Here is a 19,311-nt window from a genome sequence, read left to right on the forward strand (position 1 = left end):
TCATCACGAAAGATATATTTTTAAACATATATTACACAATGCAAGCAAATAATCATATTTTGAAGTCTAGAAAATATGAAAAACTTGCCGTAAATTGATAAAAAAAAAAATAGAATAAAAATAAATCTAGTCTAGTTATTTCTACCCCAAAGATTTTGATAAATTTTCTTGAATTAATTTTTACTTTTATATTTGTTGTTTTAAGATGAAAAAATCGAATGTTTACCGTCCCGATTTCTTAGGGGGCCATCTCAAAAGTTGTCAAATTTTACTATTGGACCCTATGGGAATTTGCCGGAAAATCGCCACATTATGACATTTTCCCCATATTTTTTGTATTTCTGCCCTAGAGATTTTTTTCAGTCAAGTACATGAAAGTTATTGCAAAAAGTCACCAAATTGTGAAATTTCAAAAACGTTGACCATCTAGGTTGGTCTTGGAATTATTACAAAGTTTATTTATTTGATGCCCAATACCTTTAAAATTGCCATATTGCGGTACATACATAGTATATATATATTGGTGCAGATGAATTATTGGCGCAGATAAAATATTTTGGTAAAAAAATAGCAATTTTTAGATTGCTAGTATGTTTCTTTTAATGTTCTTTCAACAGTTTTTAGTATAATATCCATGGACGTTTGAATATACAAGCGAGTCATGTGTCATTCTTCAGCGTCATGCATTGCTTAAAAATCGGAAAACAGAGACGTCGTTAGAGCCATTTCAGCGTTTTTCATAATTATTGTCCTAAAAGCATATTTTCAGGCCCATAGGCGTTACAGATAATGTTAATTTTGTATTAAAATCACAATATTTGGAAAAGGTTGACATGTAATGTCGCACATAAGACTGTATGAAATTAAAAAGCGAATTAGACTCGGCCTCGTTAAATGGTTAAAAAGCTATTTGGGGGGGATTTATTGAATCATATTTCTTGTATATTAAAACTTCAAACAAGAATTGAAAAAAAAAATACTGTATAATAGCAATTAAAAAGCCAATTTCTTTCACATATATACAAGAGAAGAACTCAATCGAGGCTTAGAACTAATCATTTATTTCACTGACACCATTTTAAAGCATAAAAAATGTACTTTCTTTTGATTATGTGTTTAAAAAAATCTTTTAAGATAAAGTAATGTTTACTTTTTACAAATAAAGTTTTACTAATAAAAATTCTGAAACATTTCTTATGCAATTGTCTATTCTATTGCCACCTCAGGAATTTTAACTAGAATGCATGTACACTATGATGATATAAGTGTAAATGTCATGGTTAGTTGATTTTTTTTTTCAAAAAAAGTCAATTTGGTGGTCATTATTTTTTAATTCACCCATTAGTTGATTTTTTTATTGACTCATTATAAAAATCAAATATCGAGTATACAGATGTGTAATCAAGTCAATAGAATCAAGGAGAGATCAAGTTTTTTTTTTTTTACTTTGGAGGGGGGGGGGGGGTTAGATGTGATGCATATAAACTCACTTATGAAGAAAATAATCCAACACAAAGATTTTTTTTAAATAGTAAATGAATAAAATGATGCCCAAGGAAAATAAATAAATAAATATGGTGGGCATTGCGGAAGAGGGGGGATTTCTTCTCATAATCATGAGCGGTCCTCTTTCCTACACACATGTATAATCATACCAAATTACGAGGAGCTTCGTGTTTATTTTTCGTAGAAGAAATTTTTTGTTACCATACCATTTGCTAACTCTGAAAATCCCGGAGAAGGAGTTGTGACCAGACACCCCCCCCCCTCCCCCTCCGGGTTCCGCACTTGAAAATGCAATTTTCTTATCCCAGAGTGAACCGAAAACACCTTGCTTGCAAACATTTTCTGTGCTTGCGAGGCAGAAATTAATTTTTGTACGAAAGTTTATTAGGACCAATCTATGGCCAAAAAAAAAAAATTAATTAAAATTAAAAGGTGTAATAAAGCCTTTACAAAAGACGTTACAACGCCAATAGACGCCTCTTTGAAAAGCGTTATAACGCGAATTGAAAAGATGTTATGAGGCAAATAAAGGCGTTATAACTCGAAAAAAAAGGCGTTATTACGCCTCTCAGAAAGGTGCTAATATGCCTTTTCAAAAGGTGGTATTATGCCTTTCAAAAAAGCGTAATTTTGTCTTTAAAAAGGCGTAATAACGCCTTTCGTAAAGGCCTTATTATGCATATCAAAAAGACGTTATTACGCTTTTTGTCAGGACCATATCATAATATTTGAAGGGGCGCATCTTCCCCCAAAAAAAACAAGCAAAGAAAAAAAAACCCAGAAAACTACGAGAACCAATTAGGATCAATAAATGGTTAAAAAAAACTTAAAGGCGTTATAACGTGTAATTACGCCTTTTTAAGGAGGCGTTTTTATGCCTTTCAGAAAGGTGTTATTACTCTTCTTCAAAAGGTTTTATTTTTGCCTTTCAAAATGGCGTTAATACGTCTTTTCAAAAGACATAATTATGCTTTTAAAATAAAACGTTATAAAGCCTTATCAAAAGACGTTACTACGCTTATTAATTTCAATACATGACTAACTTAGCCCACCCCGTAAGCTGAGATATTGACCCTTGGGACATGAGTCCCCAAATTGATATATTTCTTAAAAAGAAATAATTTAAACAGATTGTAGTTAAATATTCAGGAAAAGAGACTTTTAAATGTTTATATAATCAATGTTAAACCAACTTGGTCCTTCCCTAATGCCAGACACCTGGATTAAGGGTCATGGATTTCACAATTTTTGTAGGAAGCTAATTGCTCATTATACTCATGCAAATACTTTGCCTGCTTTTTTCCAAGAGGAAGGATAAAGTTTTCAAATGTGAAATAAATTTTAAATATAAGACCAGCAAAGTCCAAAGCTGCATCTACCTAAATCCTGGATTTTCACAAGCAGAGTGTTGACTTCCTTTGATACTTATGTAAACAGTTATCTGCGAGATGTGCAGGAGTATAGAAAATTTTTTTAAATATTGCATGAAGAAAGATGGCTTTGATTCCTTTATTTATATAATTATTAACATACATGTATAATTACGCTTTTCCATTTTTCGCAATAAAACGCCCTTTCAAACAAGCCGTTAGTATGGGGGAAGGGGGGGGGGGAGGAGGGCACCCCTCCCCACATTTTGGGAGAAAAATATTCTTGTAGTTTTTGAAATAAAAAGAATTAATTTATTGGCCGCTTGGCCCCTGCATATTTTGTTGAAGTATGGTCAAACTCTGGCAAATTATTGAGCTAAAAAATTACTGGAAAGTTATTACGCCTTTTAAAAAAAAAACGATATTACGCCTTCTAAAAGGCGTTATTACGCCTTTTTAAAAAGCCGTTATTACACCTTTTCAAGAAACTATATTAAGCCTTTTATTTTCAATATATGACTAACTTAGCCCTCCCCGGGGGCTGAAATGCTGACCCTCGGGACATAAGAATATTGCAATGTGTTATAGGCCTTATTTCTCAAAAAATAATTTAAACAGATTGTAGTTAGATATCCAGAAATAAGATTTTTAAATGCGTAATATATTTTCCATGTTAAACAAGCATAGTACTTCTCTGATGCCAGACACCTCTGCCAAGCGTCAAGGATTTCACAATTCTGGTTGAAGGCTAATTGCTCATTTTACCCATGCAAATAGTTTGCTTGCTTTTTTTCCAAGAGAAAAAAAAAACGATTTTCAAATTTGAAATGAATCTTTAATACATGACCAGCAAAGCCCCAAGCTGCATTTGCCTAAATCCTGGATTTTCACAATACTCATGCTTAACACTCTTACTTAATACTCATGCAAACAGATGTCTGTGAGATGTTCAGGAGTATAGAAAATATTTTAAATATTGCATGACTAAACATGTCTTTGATTTAATTATTCATATAATTACAAACATAAAAAAACGCCTTTCCGTGTTTTTGCTATGATGCCTTTTCAAACAGGCGGGTAGTACGAGTGGGGACACATCTACCCCCACCCCACTCTTTTGGAGAATAGTTTTGCTTTAGTATAAATACAAAAAAAAAAAATATTTGCTGCTTGGTCCCTGCACATTTTGTTGCAGTATGGTCGAACTCTGGCAAAATATTGCATTAAGAAAATCCCGAAAAGTTAAAAAAAAAAAAAGATCCCCCCTCCCCCCTCCCCACGAAATTTTAGTTTTGTGTGTGTGTGTGTGTGTGTGTGTGTGTGTGTGTGTGTGTGTGAGGGTGTGTGTGTGTGAGGGTGTGTGTGTGTGTGTGTATGTGTTCTGTTTGTTTGTTTGGTTTTTTTTTTTTTTTTTTTTTTGGCTTGTAAATTTTTCGGGATGCTGGTCACCCCCTTTTCGAAAACACGGACTTTTCAAAAACCCAAAACATCGATCAATAAGATCTTTCGGAAAAGCGCAATAAGCCATTTTGAAAGGCGTACGATCGCGTTTTTGAAAGGCGTAATAACGTCTTTTGAAAAGATGTAATAACGCCTCCTTTTTTTTAAGGTGTAATTACCTCTTTTTAAAAAAAGGTAATAACGTCTTTCTAAAAGGCGTTATGACGCGAAGTGAAAAGACATTTTAACGCCTTTTTTCGCGTTATTACTCCTTTTTTAGTGTTATAACGCCCTTTCACTTCGCGTTAAATTGCCTTTTTTCGCGTTAGTACGACTTTTGAAGAGGCTTTATAACTCCTTTTAATTTTTTTCACCCATAGGTTGATCCTAAGAGACTTTCGTACATTATACTCGGTTACGTATAATATCTCTTTCTGATTTTGAGGAAGGGTGTTACTGCTATTAGTATTTCTTATATTATAATTATTTTTAAGTTTTTCTTATATTATTGATTATATTTACATGCCTCTTCCTCTACATATTTGAATACCACGATAACTAACCCCTGAAGATGATATGACCTACATGGTTGACAATTATTCACAATATGATATTATTGTGATTAGTCTTATTTTATCTCTTAAAGTCAAAATATGATAATCAGAACAAATATTTTGCAACAAAAATAAAACGATTTTTAATTTGCTTACAACAAGATTAAGGGTCAACTTCAGTTATAGTACATGTAGATTAGCATATATTGAGTCAACTTATTCGATACGCAAGAGCATGCAATGAGTATGATCAATTTTTTAACCCATGCAGACTATTAACAGATAAATTGATGTTACAGGGATTTCAACAACATCATGAAGTCAGAATATTGTAAACTATATGGTCGTTATAATTACTTGTTAACAAATAATTTAACCTATATCATTGGATTGTATATTGGCTGACGTGTTTCATACCAATTGCGAGGCCTTTGTTTTTATACTTAACTTGACTAAAAGGAATGTTCCGTCTACCTGATCAATACATAGCGCTTCAGCATTACAAGTATATATTCATGCAAATTATTGAGTGTTGTTAAGTTATTGAGATATAATTAAGTGTTGGATATGTACATCGATCTTTCTCAGTTTATAGAAATGTATAATACCTATTTCATAAACTGAGTAAATTATCTTTTAAGTAAGTTACTCTATTGTCATAATATTTTCTGATTTTTTCTAAGATAATATTCAAGAATATTTCTTACCCTTGGACAAAATTGATTTTCCATAATGTAATTAAAAGCATGACAATCAACCCTTTCCTTGTCATTTTGAGCTTTGAATGGGACTTAAAATTACAAAAAAATAAATATGTATGAACATCTTCCTTATTATTTATGTCACTCGAACTAAAACGGAGAGACATATTTTTATTGTGGGCTCAATAACATTGTCCGTGGATGTTCGTACAAATATTTTTTTTATTTTTCTCAGTAACTATCTGAGCAATTTTTTTTGGAAAACTTTAAAGGTTTGTTCCTTCCACTATATCAAAGTGGATTCTGCAGTGGATTCTGCAAAAAGATTGGAATCGATTGCAGAAGTTCTATCACTTCAGCCACTGAAACAAAGTCGGGAAAATATGTTTACCCTTAATATTGTCAGTTAGGCCTTTTTTCTTATCATGCACTTTACAAGGAGCATTTGAAAAGTTTTGAGAACGTAATTATCCCCCGTTGACCTGAATACAATTTTCAATCTTGAATCCACCTGGAAAATGCCGACTTAGTCTCTTAGGGTTTATACCTTCGTACACTGGAATATGGCACTTCCGACTGCCTGGCGACTTTCGAATCGCCATCTTTGATAAGGTCATTCATCCAAAATTCACGCGAGGGTAGATCAGGACTGTGGGGTGGATGTGGTAAAAAAGCAGTGCCATTTTCCTTTCAATATTTGCTTAAAACCTGAGACACACAGGTGCAATGTCATGGAGAAGCTTTATTCCTCTATTACCGGTTGTTGGGGTGTTGTTTTATGTTGCTCAGTAACTTGAGATTAGGACTATGTATCATGAGGGGAAAAAGTATCACGATGTATCATGTTTCAGAAAATATTGCGATAGATTTACATAATTATTTTTGGTTTTAAGAAATGAAAATGAAGATTCCAACATTCCGGCCCTTTTCATTTTTTTTCTAATTCTTTAGTATTTTCTAAAACTAATATTAATGCAAATTAGTTTTATTTTTCTCCTTTTAATTTCTAAAAAAGGAGATATTTAACTTTTTCTACTGGTTTTTAATGAGTTCTAAAATTTTTATTAATAATCTAGTGATGTCAAAATATTTATTTTCCATATTCGATCATTCAATTGCATTATTCGAACGATAGTCGATTATTCGGAACTTTTTCTGAAATATTTTTTACTCCACTGGTATATGACGTATCTATAACTCAAAAACCCTTTTACTCAAATATATTTAAGAAATGAATTTCATTTTTGAAGATTCATGAGGACATGAACTACGACGCTTCACGCCGGCATATTTCATGAAGCGCGTTAGCGCTTCATGATAAATATGCCGGCGTGAAGCGTTGTAGTTCATGTACCTCATGGATTTTCAAAAATGAAATTCATTTCTTATATTTACATTATTTTTCTGATGAGTTGCCACAAATTACACCATTCAACTGTCATTTTGAAGCAAAACCGTTTGCACTATAGTTTTGACGTCAAGTACGGTATTATGACGTAACAATAGAGATATTCATGCTCATCTCATGGTAGTTCATGAGAAAATGAACAATCTTTTAATTTGCAAAGAAGCTTAAGGAAAAATACTTGGAAATGTAAATATTTAAAAATCAACATCAAAATTAATGCAACGTAATGTGTTGTTAGCATGATTATACGAAATAAATGTAGACACCTTATTCTTCAAATGAATTCATGAATCGGTCTGTACAATCAGTTATTATTTTAGTAAGCATTAAAAAAATAGCCAATCGATATTTTTTAAAGCTTATTATGAAATAATTTGGGTAGGGGTGGTAATCTCACACTATCCACACATCAGGTGCCCGTGATATTGTTAAACAGTTAGATACTGTTTAACTCCGGCTAGCTATCAAAATATCCTTAAATGTAAATGAATTGTTTTAATAATTATCTACGTGTCAAAATTATCACGGCTATGGTGTGTTCCGTGCATTTGAGTTATCTTACAATAACAACATATAATTGGTACATTATATAAGATTACGTCCAATCAATAAATTTACAGGGCATTTTCTATATAAAATTGACCCGTAACACTGCTCTGTTCTGGAACCAAGAGCTGAGTAACAGGGCCTTTAGAATAAAAGAATATAAAGGCAAACACTAAGAGTCTGGTATCAGCGGGCACGTAGAGGCTTTTTATTATTTTCATCAATCCAAACTTTATTATTGAGTTTAGTTCATAAAAATAAATCCATGTTCCAAGTTACAATCTCATTCAGTTACCTTTGGTCATTATCTTCATACATTGATATTAACTTTGAAGCCATTACCACCTGGGTGCGAATTTGCTCTTTGAGAAGATGCATCTATCACATACTCTCCTAAGCTTTAAGGTTTACTTTAAAATACTAAAAACTGCTGATGAATTCACGTTTTCCTTATCTGCCATTTTTATGCTCAGTACACAGGGAATATCTCTATTTATGACGTCATTTTAACAGGCATATACATAATATAAAATGCAAAGTGACGTCACTACTTATCCATAGTTTCCTAAGCTATACTAGTTCTCAGAGCTTCTCAAATGCCCTTGTAAAACAGTTGCTGAGAACAAAGAACAACACTCTGTTTTTTTCAGAGGAACAATTTTACATGTCTTATGTTTACTTTGAAATGATAAGACAATAATGCATAAACCATGATAAATGTTGAATTTTAGACTTCATTGAAATTAGATCAATTTTTTAAAGATATACTTTGTAATATTTACTAGTATGCACGTAAATCTACCCCTGTAATGATACTCACAGGACCCACAACTTTGATGCCTACTACAGATGTCAGTGTACGGGGGGATATCAGGGTAGATACTGTACAGAGGATATCAATGAGTGTCTCAGTGACCCCTGTGAACATCCATTTGTCTGTTACAATAACCAAGACAGCTACCACTGTGCCTGTCCCTCAGACAACCCTAACTGTGAAATAGTCATATGGATGATAGTGGTCATTGTGTTGATAATGATCTTTAACCTGGCATTTATTGGTGTAGACAACAGGGCGTCAAAATTTACATAGGAATATATAGACCAAGGTGTTCAGGTGAGCGATATATCCCATGCGCCTCATGCTTTGTATCTTACAAGAATACAGTTGATATGATATTTTTACCAATATTAATCCCATATGATGGTCTATTTTGCATGAGGGGGATATTTTGAAAACATAAAGAAATGAAACCAATCATTTTTAATATATGTTCTGTATTTCTGTATTTTGCTCACCTTGCTGAACAGCAAAGTCGAAAGGGTCATATATTTTTTCAGAACGTTACATACTTCAGAATTGGATGATCGGTCTTTTGAACATCCTCCCCAAATAAGTGAATGCTGCAGAAATCACAATTGTATAAAAATACTGGTGCCTGACGTGAATGTGAAGAGAGGCAATGCTTGGCTTAATTTTACTTGCATTAACATCAAAGTATTTATTTAGGAATTTCAACTATCATTCAGAAATTGAAATGCAGAATATGAAGAAATATCAGCGTCATAGAAAAACAACTTTCAACACACTCGTTCCAGCTGCATTTGAGCAAAGCCATTTACACAAAATAAAGGATTGACACCAAATTTTTAGCCAGGGTTTTGTATGAGACGCCGTTTTGGTATTTATTACCATTTAGTGATATCACCTATTCGAATAGGTGATATCACCTATTCGAATAAGTGATATCACTCATTCAAATTGAATAGGTGATATCACCTATTCGAATAGGTGATATCACCAATTCGAATAGGTGATATCACTTATTCGAATAGGTGATATCAATTATTCGAATATGTGATATCATCTATTGGAAATTGATAGGGGATATTACCTATTCAATTCGAATAGGTGATATCACCTATTTGCATTTCTTACAACAATAAATAATGAATGCTCCCTTCCTCAAGACTATCTAGATTTCCATTGGAACCAAGCAAATTTAGGCTGCCCCGTTTTCCCCTGTAATTGACACATTTTAAATACCTTATGTTATCGATGCTTGTAAAGTTATATAAATTTTATAAATTATACCAAGCTGGGGTACAACAGAGTGGCATACCTTTCTCTCTTTATTAAGTAATATTGGGGCTTTTTCCGTATGGAACAGTTAATACTTATTATGCGTTTTTCACGATTTTTCCTATAGTATACATGATAGATAAGTGTAAAAATATAATTTGTGAGCAAAACAAACTACAAATTCTACTGGGGTGCTTAAAACTAAATGCGAAGCTGTAATACATTGTCTCCAAGAACGGTAAGTTATAAAACGACAGTGAAAGTAAATGAGAATTAAAGGATATAGTCTCGGGAGCAGTTGTTATTTCATAAATAATTTAAAATAGGTGATATCACCTATTCGAATAAGTGATATCACCTATTCAAAATGATTTAGTGATATCTGTAAAACATGGCGGTTTAAAAAGCTGATGATTTGCAATATCAAAAACATCAAAAAATGAACTTTCTTTGATCTTTTCAAGTACACTATTTCAAAGTTTCAAAGCGACAGAGTAAAGTTTGGTGCGAATGTGATGAAGACCTCACTGTTGGTTAACATAAGGCAGTGATGAATCAAAAGAGACATCGTGTATTAAAGGTTTATTCTAAGACCGATGCCCATGGCTACGCTTACGTTTCTGTGTTTGGTTAAAAATGTCCCCACACATTTATATTGTTACACTGTGGAATGGAAAGATTACCAACACTATCGACATTGTCATTGTATCCATAGGGAAAGGCCGTGCCTAGTTTTCTAATGTTCTTCTCGTTGTCTACGGAAAGATGTACTCAGTGATGGCCTGTTGTATGATGGTAAATCTTTTCTAGAATTCTAACTTGAATAATATTCGTTTTCTCCATATATTTCATCAGAAAAATCTCTATTTCTTACATAAATCATTAATTATTTATTTAACAGATCTTCTAAAAATATGAAATTTTTAAATGTCACAAAAAGGTGTTGCACTCCTGACATTTTTAGCATCATTTTTGGGCATAACATTTTGTGTCTTAAAATATCAATGAGATATTTGTCAGGCATTTAGCTTCTATCAAACAGCACATGCTGAACTATAGAAATTAATTCACATACATGTAGTCTGAACTTTTTAGGGCAGGTTGATATTTATGTTTCCGGTGAGTTTTTGAATTCACCCATAGGTATTTTCTGAGCACAAGTCTGCCATATTCTTTCCTGGGAAGGTTTATCTTAAAAGTTCAATAGCATTAACCCTTTATAATCTACCTCGCTCAGATTGGTTTTAGAGAAATACACTTACATTAGTACCTTGTAGAATATAGAGAAAAAGATTAACGAGTAAAAAAAAAATCTGTCATCTGTACAAGGTCTATGTCAGCTAGGGAAAAGTGAAATTAAAGTTCCTAAATACATTCTTCAGAATCATTAAATGTAACTATAACATGAGACGCAAATGCCACAAGGCACCGGGCCTTCTTTTCTTCAAAACATTGGCCCCATGCTATCTCCAAGGGGCCATGATTTGAAACAACTTGAATATACACTACCTAACATTACATATCAGTTCGACTAATCATTACCATGTTATTCTGAATAAGATTTTTAAAAACATTTTTTAGCGATTTTCTGTTGTGGCCTCACCCTCTCCCCAGGGGTCAAAAAACGAGAATCCATACAACCTGAAAATGTTTGCATATTAATATTACTAATTATTGTCCTCTTATTCTTGAATGGAACATTTCGTAGAATTTTCCCATATATCCACATATTAAACTTTGTTACCCAATTGTGGCCCCACCCTATCCCCCATAGGCCATGTTTCGAATAAACTAGAAACTGCCCTAAGGGAGAATGCTTCCTTATTTATATCACTTGAGTAGAAGATTTTTCAAACATATTTCCAAATATATTTTTATGTAATTTTGATCAGTTACTGGGGTCTCACCCTACCCCCGGGGGCCATGATTTGAACAAACTTGAATCTGCATTACCTGGACATGATTGCTTATCAATATCACTAATTATGGTCCTGGTGTTGTTGAGAAGAACTTACCTTTATAAATTCTCATGTAAAACTGATCCCTTTTGCGGCCTCAGTTTACCCCCAAGGTGCCATTATTTGAGCAAACACTACGTAAAAAACTTTCACATAAGTTTCTCTTTTTTTGCCTAGTGGTTATTTGGAAGATTTTTCATGACACCTACCCTATTTTTGCCTTTTGATCCTTCATATTTACAAACTAAACCCCCTTTTACCTAAGATTTTTTTGTGCCAAATTTGGTTGAAATTGACCCAGTGGTTCTGGAGAAGATAAAATTTGAAATGTTTACAACAAACAGCAGACAAAAATGTAAAATTTTTACATGTAAATGCATGCAGCAAATATTCATTGACAATATACCGTATTTTAAAGCGTTATACGAAAAGTAAACTTCTTTTAAAAAAAGTTAAGCTTTGAAAAAGAAATGAAAATGTTACAAAATACGAAACATCGTTGAATAATGCATGAGTAAGGTTCCACTATTGATATAAAATCCTCTAATGATTGATATGACATTAATGATGCATCAATTAACAATAAAATAGTAAGATTTTAATCATTTGTGGACAATATTGTGCTTAATTACACAAATTGCATATCACTTGTGGAGGACTTCACCGTTCATATATGATATGCATTGTAATGAGTATCATTAGGATGTTTTATCACATATGTGGTTGAATGGCGGTTTACTAAGTTTACAATTACAGGGATATATCAAAATAAATATCCACTAATACTACATTGAATAATATAGTTTATAGACTTTATATCATTAATGGTTACTATTACAAGGTAGATTGGTGTCTTGCTCGTGCTTCAGTGCACATAAGTTTATAAAGGTGATCGTCCTCCAAGTATGCTTATTCATTATATATTGTTTGTTTAAATTCTTGCTGTAGCTAACAGTTTGCGACTTGTGATTTTTAAACTAAAATCTTTACGCCGTCGGAGGATTTAGAAGCTGACAATCCGGCACGATTGTGACATCTTATTGTAGAGAATATGGTTCTATTTTCGAGTACACTGTAGTCGAAATCTTTAACCACAAAGGTTTCTCTGTATGGCAATTTTTCGAATGTCTGTAAATCTGTTCCTTGTGGCTGATAGCCTAAAAAGAAAGACTGGTCAGAAAATGAAATCAAATATAATAAAAGATAAGTATTTTGAAACTTAATTTTGATATACCAATTGCCCATTCGCAATAGTGAATTCCCGATTCCTCGTCGTTCCTTGCAAAATTTACGATAACTTTATTATCTTTCCAAGCATCTTCATCATCATCTGAAGCAAATGTTCAATTTATTAATGTTGGCTTTTTGCAATTTTTTTAATAATGCAATTTCCATTAACATTAAGTATAAACCTACACCACAGTCTGCCGTCATTCACGTTATAAATATCAGGTGGCGTCAAATCAACAAGAATAGGAGCAGATGATATGCCAAGTAGGCCGACGGCATTCGTGGCAACTACTGTCACGTATATAAATGAGTTGTGGACAAGGATGACATTTGTATTTATTCCAAAATTGTTCATCCCAACGCTGTTAAAACCTTGGATCTCTGTTCCACCCTCTGTGTATCCTATTGAAGAAAAAGTATATAAAATGTCAACAGCATTTTTAAAAAGTCAATCAACAAAGACAATGAATGATTATTAATAAAGCGTTATATTACCTATCGCCCATTGATATTCCATAATAGGGCTAACATCTTCAAAGAAACTCCAGGCTCCATATATGGAACCCCATTGATGTACATACACGACGTGAGAAGATATTTGAGAGTCAGTACTGTTCTTAAGGTTCCTTTCTACACTTTGCAGTGTAACGTTGTCGATTAACAGACCCGTCTTTATGTCTGTGCTGGCAATTTCTAAAACAGTGTTCTCATTTTCTGCTGTAAAATAGAAGCTATGTTTTTGCCAAGAAACAATTTCACGAGTTTCTGATACATCTTGATCATCATGTCTGTAAGCCTTTGAATACAAAAGAAACACGTGTTTCTTTTTTCCAATGTTTAGAAACACTTCTTTATTGGTTATGGTTGCCACTTGCATTGGAAGATGGCTAGTAAAGAAGATGACGCGATAAAGTTCTCCAATATTAAGACCATAAATTACTTGCTTAACGGTGCCTCTTACAAAAAGAAATGACTTTCCATCTCTAGCAAAGTTCTTCAGAGATGATACAACGACAGAACAACTGCCATGTGTCAGATTCCAGTTATCCGGAATGAAGTCATTACCAAGTGAACAGATGTTTTGGACATTAATATTTTCAATTGCCAATGAATTTCTGGATATTTCAAAGGAAGGATTCAGCAGGAGATTTTTGTCGGTATGATACAGGTATTCAGGTTGTGGTGGAGTAGTGTCGATAGTGACTCCGTCGGACACCGCTATATCAGATTTGAATCCTACATTGTCCACGGCATATACTTTGCTGTAACAGAATTTCCCTAAATAAAGCCAAAAACATTCTCTTAATATAATGAAAATAAAAACTGAGCAATCCGTACAATGGTTCTGTTAAATGAATGGAAATAATGAATAATGTTCCTGAGAATGATTATAGAAATATTAATGATATGATTATATCTTTAAGGGGCTTCAAAATGTGCGCCTTATATGGTGAAAACAAAGAATTTTTTTACGTTTATTTCTAAATGCCGGGTGGTATAGACATCTGTAAAGCAAGTAAAATACATGTAAATGTAGTTGTTCTCTAAACAAGATAGAGAACTCATCACGTAGCCATATAAGATCATACCGTTAGCCAATCCTTCAGCTAGTTTTCTTGAAACTGAAGTTTCAATTCCAACATTTTCCCAATCCCAAACATTACATTCAGTATTGGAGTGTATTGGTGAGATTGTGGTCGTGTTACCTACACACCAAAAGTAATGCCTTATCCCGGAGACTGTGTCTAAAAATCCTTGCCATCTGGCTTGAAGTGAGGTCGAGGAATTTTGATACTCCAGATCATGTAAACCTATGGAATGAATATGGTAATACACAGTGCATCGAGAAAAAACATATATTAGGGAAAAGTATAAGTTTAACATATATGGAAGAATATATTAATTTCTCAAATCAGAACTATCCCTCACTGTTAAAGACCGTACGTGCCGAGTACAGGTCTAAATTTGTAGCCCTCTTCCAGCAAGAGGTTGCGTCTCAATAGGAGTAAAAAATTCGCGAAGGGACATTAAACAAACAGACAACCAAACAAATAAAAATATTTTTAGATATATTACAAATGCGCAAACCTATTCCATCCCAAACTATTCCGGATCTTGGTTTGTCATCATCAATTATGAATCCGTCAGAGGATTCAGTGTGGTGGACACCTGAGAAGCCGTACACTATGACATTTGTGAAGTACTGAATTCCTGGGGACAGTGAGAGTCTACTAATCAAGTATGTGGTCTCTGTGTTTGGTATATCTTCTCCAGTGTCCCAAACACCATAGCCTAATGTACAGTGAACATAAATAGAGTTACAATTCTTGCCATTTGATGTGGGATAGAGATTTTTACATATCATATATTTGACACAGGATAATGGATAGGAATTATTACAGATACATGTAATATAAATATTTATCCTAAACCCTGTGAAAATCTATTACCAGATATGATACTACTGCTGTGTAAAATGAACTATCTATATAGCATGTTGAACACATTTAAATTAAAGAGCAGTTTTCCGAGATTTTATATCCATAAAAAATTGCTAATCTTTGCTTTCAAAGTTAATAGGTTATTTGAATACCTCCTGGCGTTGTGCTTATGTAAACTTGGTAGGATTTTATAGAATCCTGATTGTCTGCAAACATATTTGTCCAATTCACCATTAATGCAATGCCACTCTTCACAAAATCATCGTCATTCAATGTACTTCCGATCATTGTTTCAGTTATCTACGACATGTATTTCGACAATTTAATAGTGTTAAAATAGACACAAACAAATCTCCACATTGTGCAATGTTTTGAATGAGCTCAATATTTCGAGACTTGCTAAACACTTTTTGTATAGCATTTTTTGTCGCTACAGTTCGCATATAAAAGGCCGAAACTATCAACTAAGCACATAAATGAAACATATGAAGATAAAAGTAAAACTGAATACGTAATACATTGACTTTCTAAAATCGTAAAGCATAATATAATTCTAATTGTGATTTTTTTTTATCAAAATAGCACAACTAAAAGAAATATTTTTTTCTCATTCCAGTCTAAGCAAAAACTGTTCTTTGCTTCTCCAATGTGATTATTAAATGGATTCCCTTGTGTAAAATAGTTATAAAAAAACTCACTCTGCTTTCTAAAACATTGAAGGCTGTAAGTTCTGCCGATCCTATACTGACTCCTTTTGACTTGAAGACGGCATACGTGGTTTTGTTATACCAGGTTCTTACAAATACAGAATAGGAGACGGCCTCTGTTAAATACTGACCTGTTGTAACAAAAAAAAAAACAACACATGAGTTGTACTACTACATGTATCGTACCAATCATAAGAAATGCCCGAGATGTTCAATTGAAGCTGAGAAACCTGCCTTTTATAGAGGGCTGTTTAAAACAACTTAAACATATTTACTATTTTAAAGTAATTTGCGATTTTAAAAATTACTATTAACAAAGCTGTCCTAGCTTGCAAAGTATATGCAATGGTTTGGAGACTTTCTTTTTCTCGAAAATATTTCTCACCAGAAAACACTTAATTGTGGTGAACCTACAATATTTAACCGTCACGAATATGGAATTAAAAATTAAGGATATCGCGGACAAAAGTTGTAGTTAACAAAAGTTGGTTTACAGTATACCAAAAATATATTAATAAAAAATATTCTTTATTGATGAAATAGAATTTTACAACAGTTATACCAAATCTATTACTATTGCATAAAAAATGACTTTTTTTTTGCTTAAAAAAATTATTTCTTTTAAATAAGTTGCATTATGTTTATGATAAACACTTAAGTTGCATTATCAACCATCTCTTCACATACACATCATTCTATGATAAAGGAAATAAATTTCTAAACAATCATTTTTGTCCTCTCTCAAGTTTTACATTTGTTGGATTACATTACCTGGGTCTGTAATATAAGTAATAAATTTGTTTTGTCCTGCGTTGTTCCACACAATATCGTTCTGAGGATCAAATATTCCAAATGGAACGTCATGTTTTGTAAAACCAACGCTCCACTGGTACCTGAAGGAAACAAAAAATATGAACATTTATCAGAACAAAATATTTATAATTTACTAGAGCGCCGTAAATATTTTTTAACATCGGTGATATTTCCTGTCCACCATCTCTTTTCTTGCTAAATTTTTGCAACATATGGAGGGTCATTTTAACAAGAGGCCCATGGGCCACATCGCTCACCTGAGCACATTGGCTAGGCAAAAGCACAAATCAGTTCAGTATTGAAAATATTACCCGGGGGGGGGGGGGGGGGGTTGGGGTTGGGGGGGTTACTTGAGAAGATTTTTAAAAAAAATTCCCATATATTCCTTTGTAAAAATTTGATCCCCCATTGTGGTTCCTCCCTATCCCAGGGGTCATCATTTGAACTTGAATCTACACTACCTGAGGATGCTTCCATATCAATATGACTAAACATAGCTTTCCTGTTCTTGAGAAGAAATATTTTTTCTATATGTTCTTATGTAAAACTTTCGATCCCCCAATGGGCCCCACCCAACCCCTGGGGGTCATCATTTGAACAAAATTTTATCTACACTACCTGAGGATGCTTCCATATCAAAATGACTAATCATGGTTTGCAGTTCTTCAGAAGAAGATATTTTCCTATATATTTCTATTTAAGACTTTGTGGCCCCATCCTACCCATGGGGGTCATGATTTGAACAAAATAGAATCTACACTACCTGAGGATGCTTCCACATAAATATGATCAATCAGGGCTTTGCTGTTCCTGAGAAGAAGATTTTTAAAGATTTTTCCTATACATTTCTATGTAAAACTTTGATCCTCCATTGTGGCCCCGCCTTACCCCCGGGGATCATGGTTTGAACAAACTTGAATCTACGCTACCCGAGGATGCTTCCATATAAATATGACTCATCATGACTTTGCTGTTCTTGAGAATGAGATTTTTAAAGATTTTTCTTATATATTTCTATGTAAAACTTTTATCCTCCATTGTGGCCCCGCCCTACCCCCGGGGGTCATGATTTGAACAAACTTGAATCTACACTACCTGAGGATGCTTCCATATAAATATGACTCATCATGACTTTGTTGTTCCTGAGAAGAAGATTTTTAAAGATTTTTCTTATATATTTCTATGTAAAACTTTGATCCTCCATTGTGGCCCCATCCTACCCCCGGGGGTCATGATCTGAATAAATTTGAATCTACCCTACCTGAGGATGCTTCCATATAAATATGAACAATCTGGGCTTTGCTGTTCCTGAGAAGAAGATTTTTCCTATATATTTCTATGTAAAACTTTGATCCTCCATTGTGGCCACGCCCTACCCCCAGGGGTCATGGTTTGAACAAAATAGAATCTACACTACCTGAGGATGCTTCCATATAAATATGACTCATCGTGGCTTTGCTGTTCTTGAGAAGAAGATTTTTAAAGATTTTTCCTATACATTTCTATGTAAAACTTTGATCCTCCATTGTGGCCCCGCCCTACCCCCGGAGGTCATGGTTTGAACAAACTTGGATCTACGCTACCCGAGGATGCTTCCATATAAATATGACTCATCATGACTTTGCTGTTCTTGAGAATGAGATTTTTAAAGATTTTTCTTATATATTTCTATGTAAAACTTTGATCCTCCATTGTGGCCCCGCCCTACCCCCGGGGGTCATGATTTGAACAAACTTGAATCTACACTACCTGAGGATGCTTCCATATAAATATGACTCATCATGACTTTGTTGTTCCTGAGAAGAAGATTTTTAAAGATTTTTCTTATATATTTCTATGTAAAACTTTGATCCTCCATTGTTGCCCCGCCCTACCCCCGGGGGTCATGATTTGAACAAAATAGAATCTACACTACCTGAGGATGCTTCCATATAAATATGACTCATCGTGGCTTTGCTGTTCTTGAGAAGAAGATTTTTAAAGATTTTTCTTATATATTTCTATGTAAAACTTTGATCCTCCATTGTGGCCCCGCCCTACCCCCGGGGGTCATGGTTTGAACAAACTTGAATCTACGCTACCCGAGGATGCTTGCATATAAATATGACTCATCATGGATTTGCTGTTCTTGAGAAAAAGATTTTTTAAAGGTTTTTCCTATATATTTCTATGTAAAACTTTGATCCTCCATTGTGGCTCCGCCCTACCCCCGGGGGTCATGATTTGAACAAACTTGAATGTACACTACCTGAAGATGCTTCCATATGAGTTTCATCTTTCCTGGCCCTATGGTTCTTGAGAAGAAGATTTTTAAATGATGCATTTATTTTTTCACTAATTCTTAATTATCTCCCCTTGAAAGAGGGCGTGGCCCTTCATTTGAACAAACTTGAATCTCCTTTACCCAAGGATACTTTGTGGCAAGTTTGGTTGAAATTTGCCCAGTGGTTCTGGAGAAGAAGAAGAAAATGTGAAAAGTTTACAACAACGACAACGCCAACGACAACGACGACGACAGACAACGGACAAATTTTGATCAGAAAAGCTCACTTGAGCC

The 19,311-nt window shown here is 33.8% G+C and overlaps 2 protein-coding genes across 2 annotated transcripts in view; both read right to left on the reverse strand.

Moving 5' to 3' along the window:
* LOC133185758 (uncharacterized) overlaps positions 1-6,173 on the reverse strand; it is a 52,550-nt gene extending 46,377 nt beyond the window's left edge. The window contains exon 1 of the mRNA XM_061321058.1: positions 6,119-6,173. Coding sequence (XP_061177042.1) covers positions 6,119-6,173 — 55 coding nt within the window. The remainder of the gene's footprint in view (positions 1-6,118) is intronic.
* A 6,170-nt stretch (positions 6,174-12,343) lies between these two features.
* Positions 12,344-19,311, reverse strand: part of LOC133184957 (uncharacterized) — a 35,737-nt gene continuing 28,769 nt past the window's right edge. The window contains exons 42-50 of the mRNA XM_061320022.1: positions 16,708-16,834; positions 15,933-16,067; positions 15,387-15,534; positions 14,882-15,085; positions 14,383-14,604; positions 13,289-14,071; positions 12,980-13,195; positions 12,798-12,893; positions 12,344-12,720 (exon numbers count right to left, since the gene is read on the reverse strand). Of these exons, the coding sequence (XP_061176006.1) occupies positions 12,536-12,720; positions 12,798-12,893; positions 12,980-13,195; positions 13,289-14,071; positions 14,383-14,604; positions 14,882-15,085; positions 15,387-15,534; positions 15,933-16,067; positions 16,708-16,834 (2,116 nt within the window). The 3' untranslated portion in view covers positions 12,344-12,535. The remainder of the gene's footprint in view (positions 12,721-12,797; positions 12,894-12,979; positions 13,196-13,288; positions 14,072-14,382; positions 14,605-14,881; positions 15,086-15,386; positions 15,535-15,932; positions 16,068-16,707; positions 16,835-19,311) is intronic.

The sequence above is a fragment of the Saccostrea echinata genome, unplaced genomic scaffold, assembly GCF_033153115.1.
Source record: "Saccostrea echinata isolate AGI-Se365-2 ecotype Australia unplaced genomic scaffold, CSIRO_AGI_Sech_v1 ptg000012l, whole genome shotgun sequence".
Lineage (NCBI taxonomy): Eukaryota > Metazoa > Mollusca > Bivalvia > Ostreida > Ostreidae > Saccostrea > Saccostrea echinata.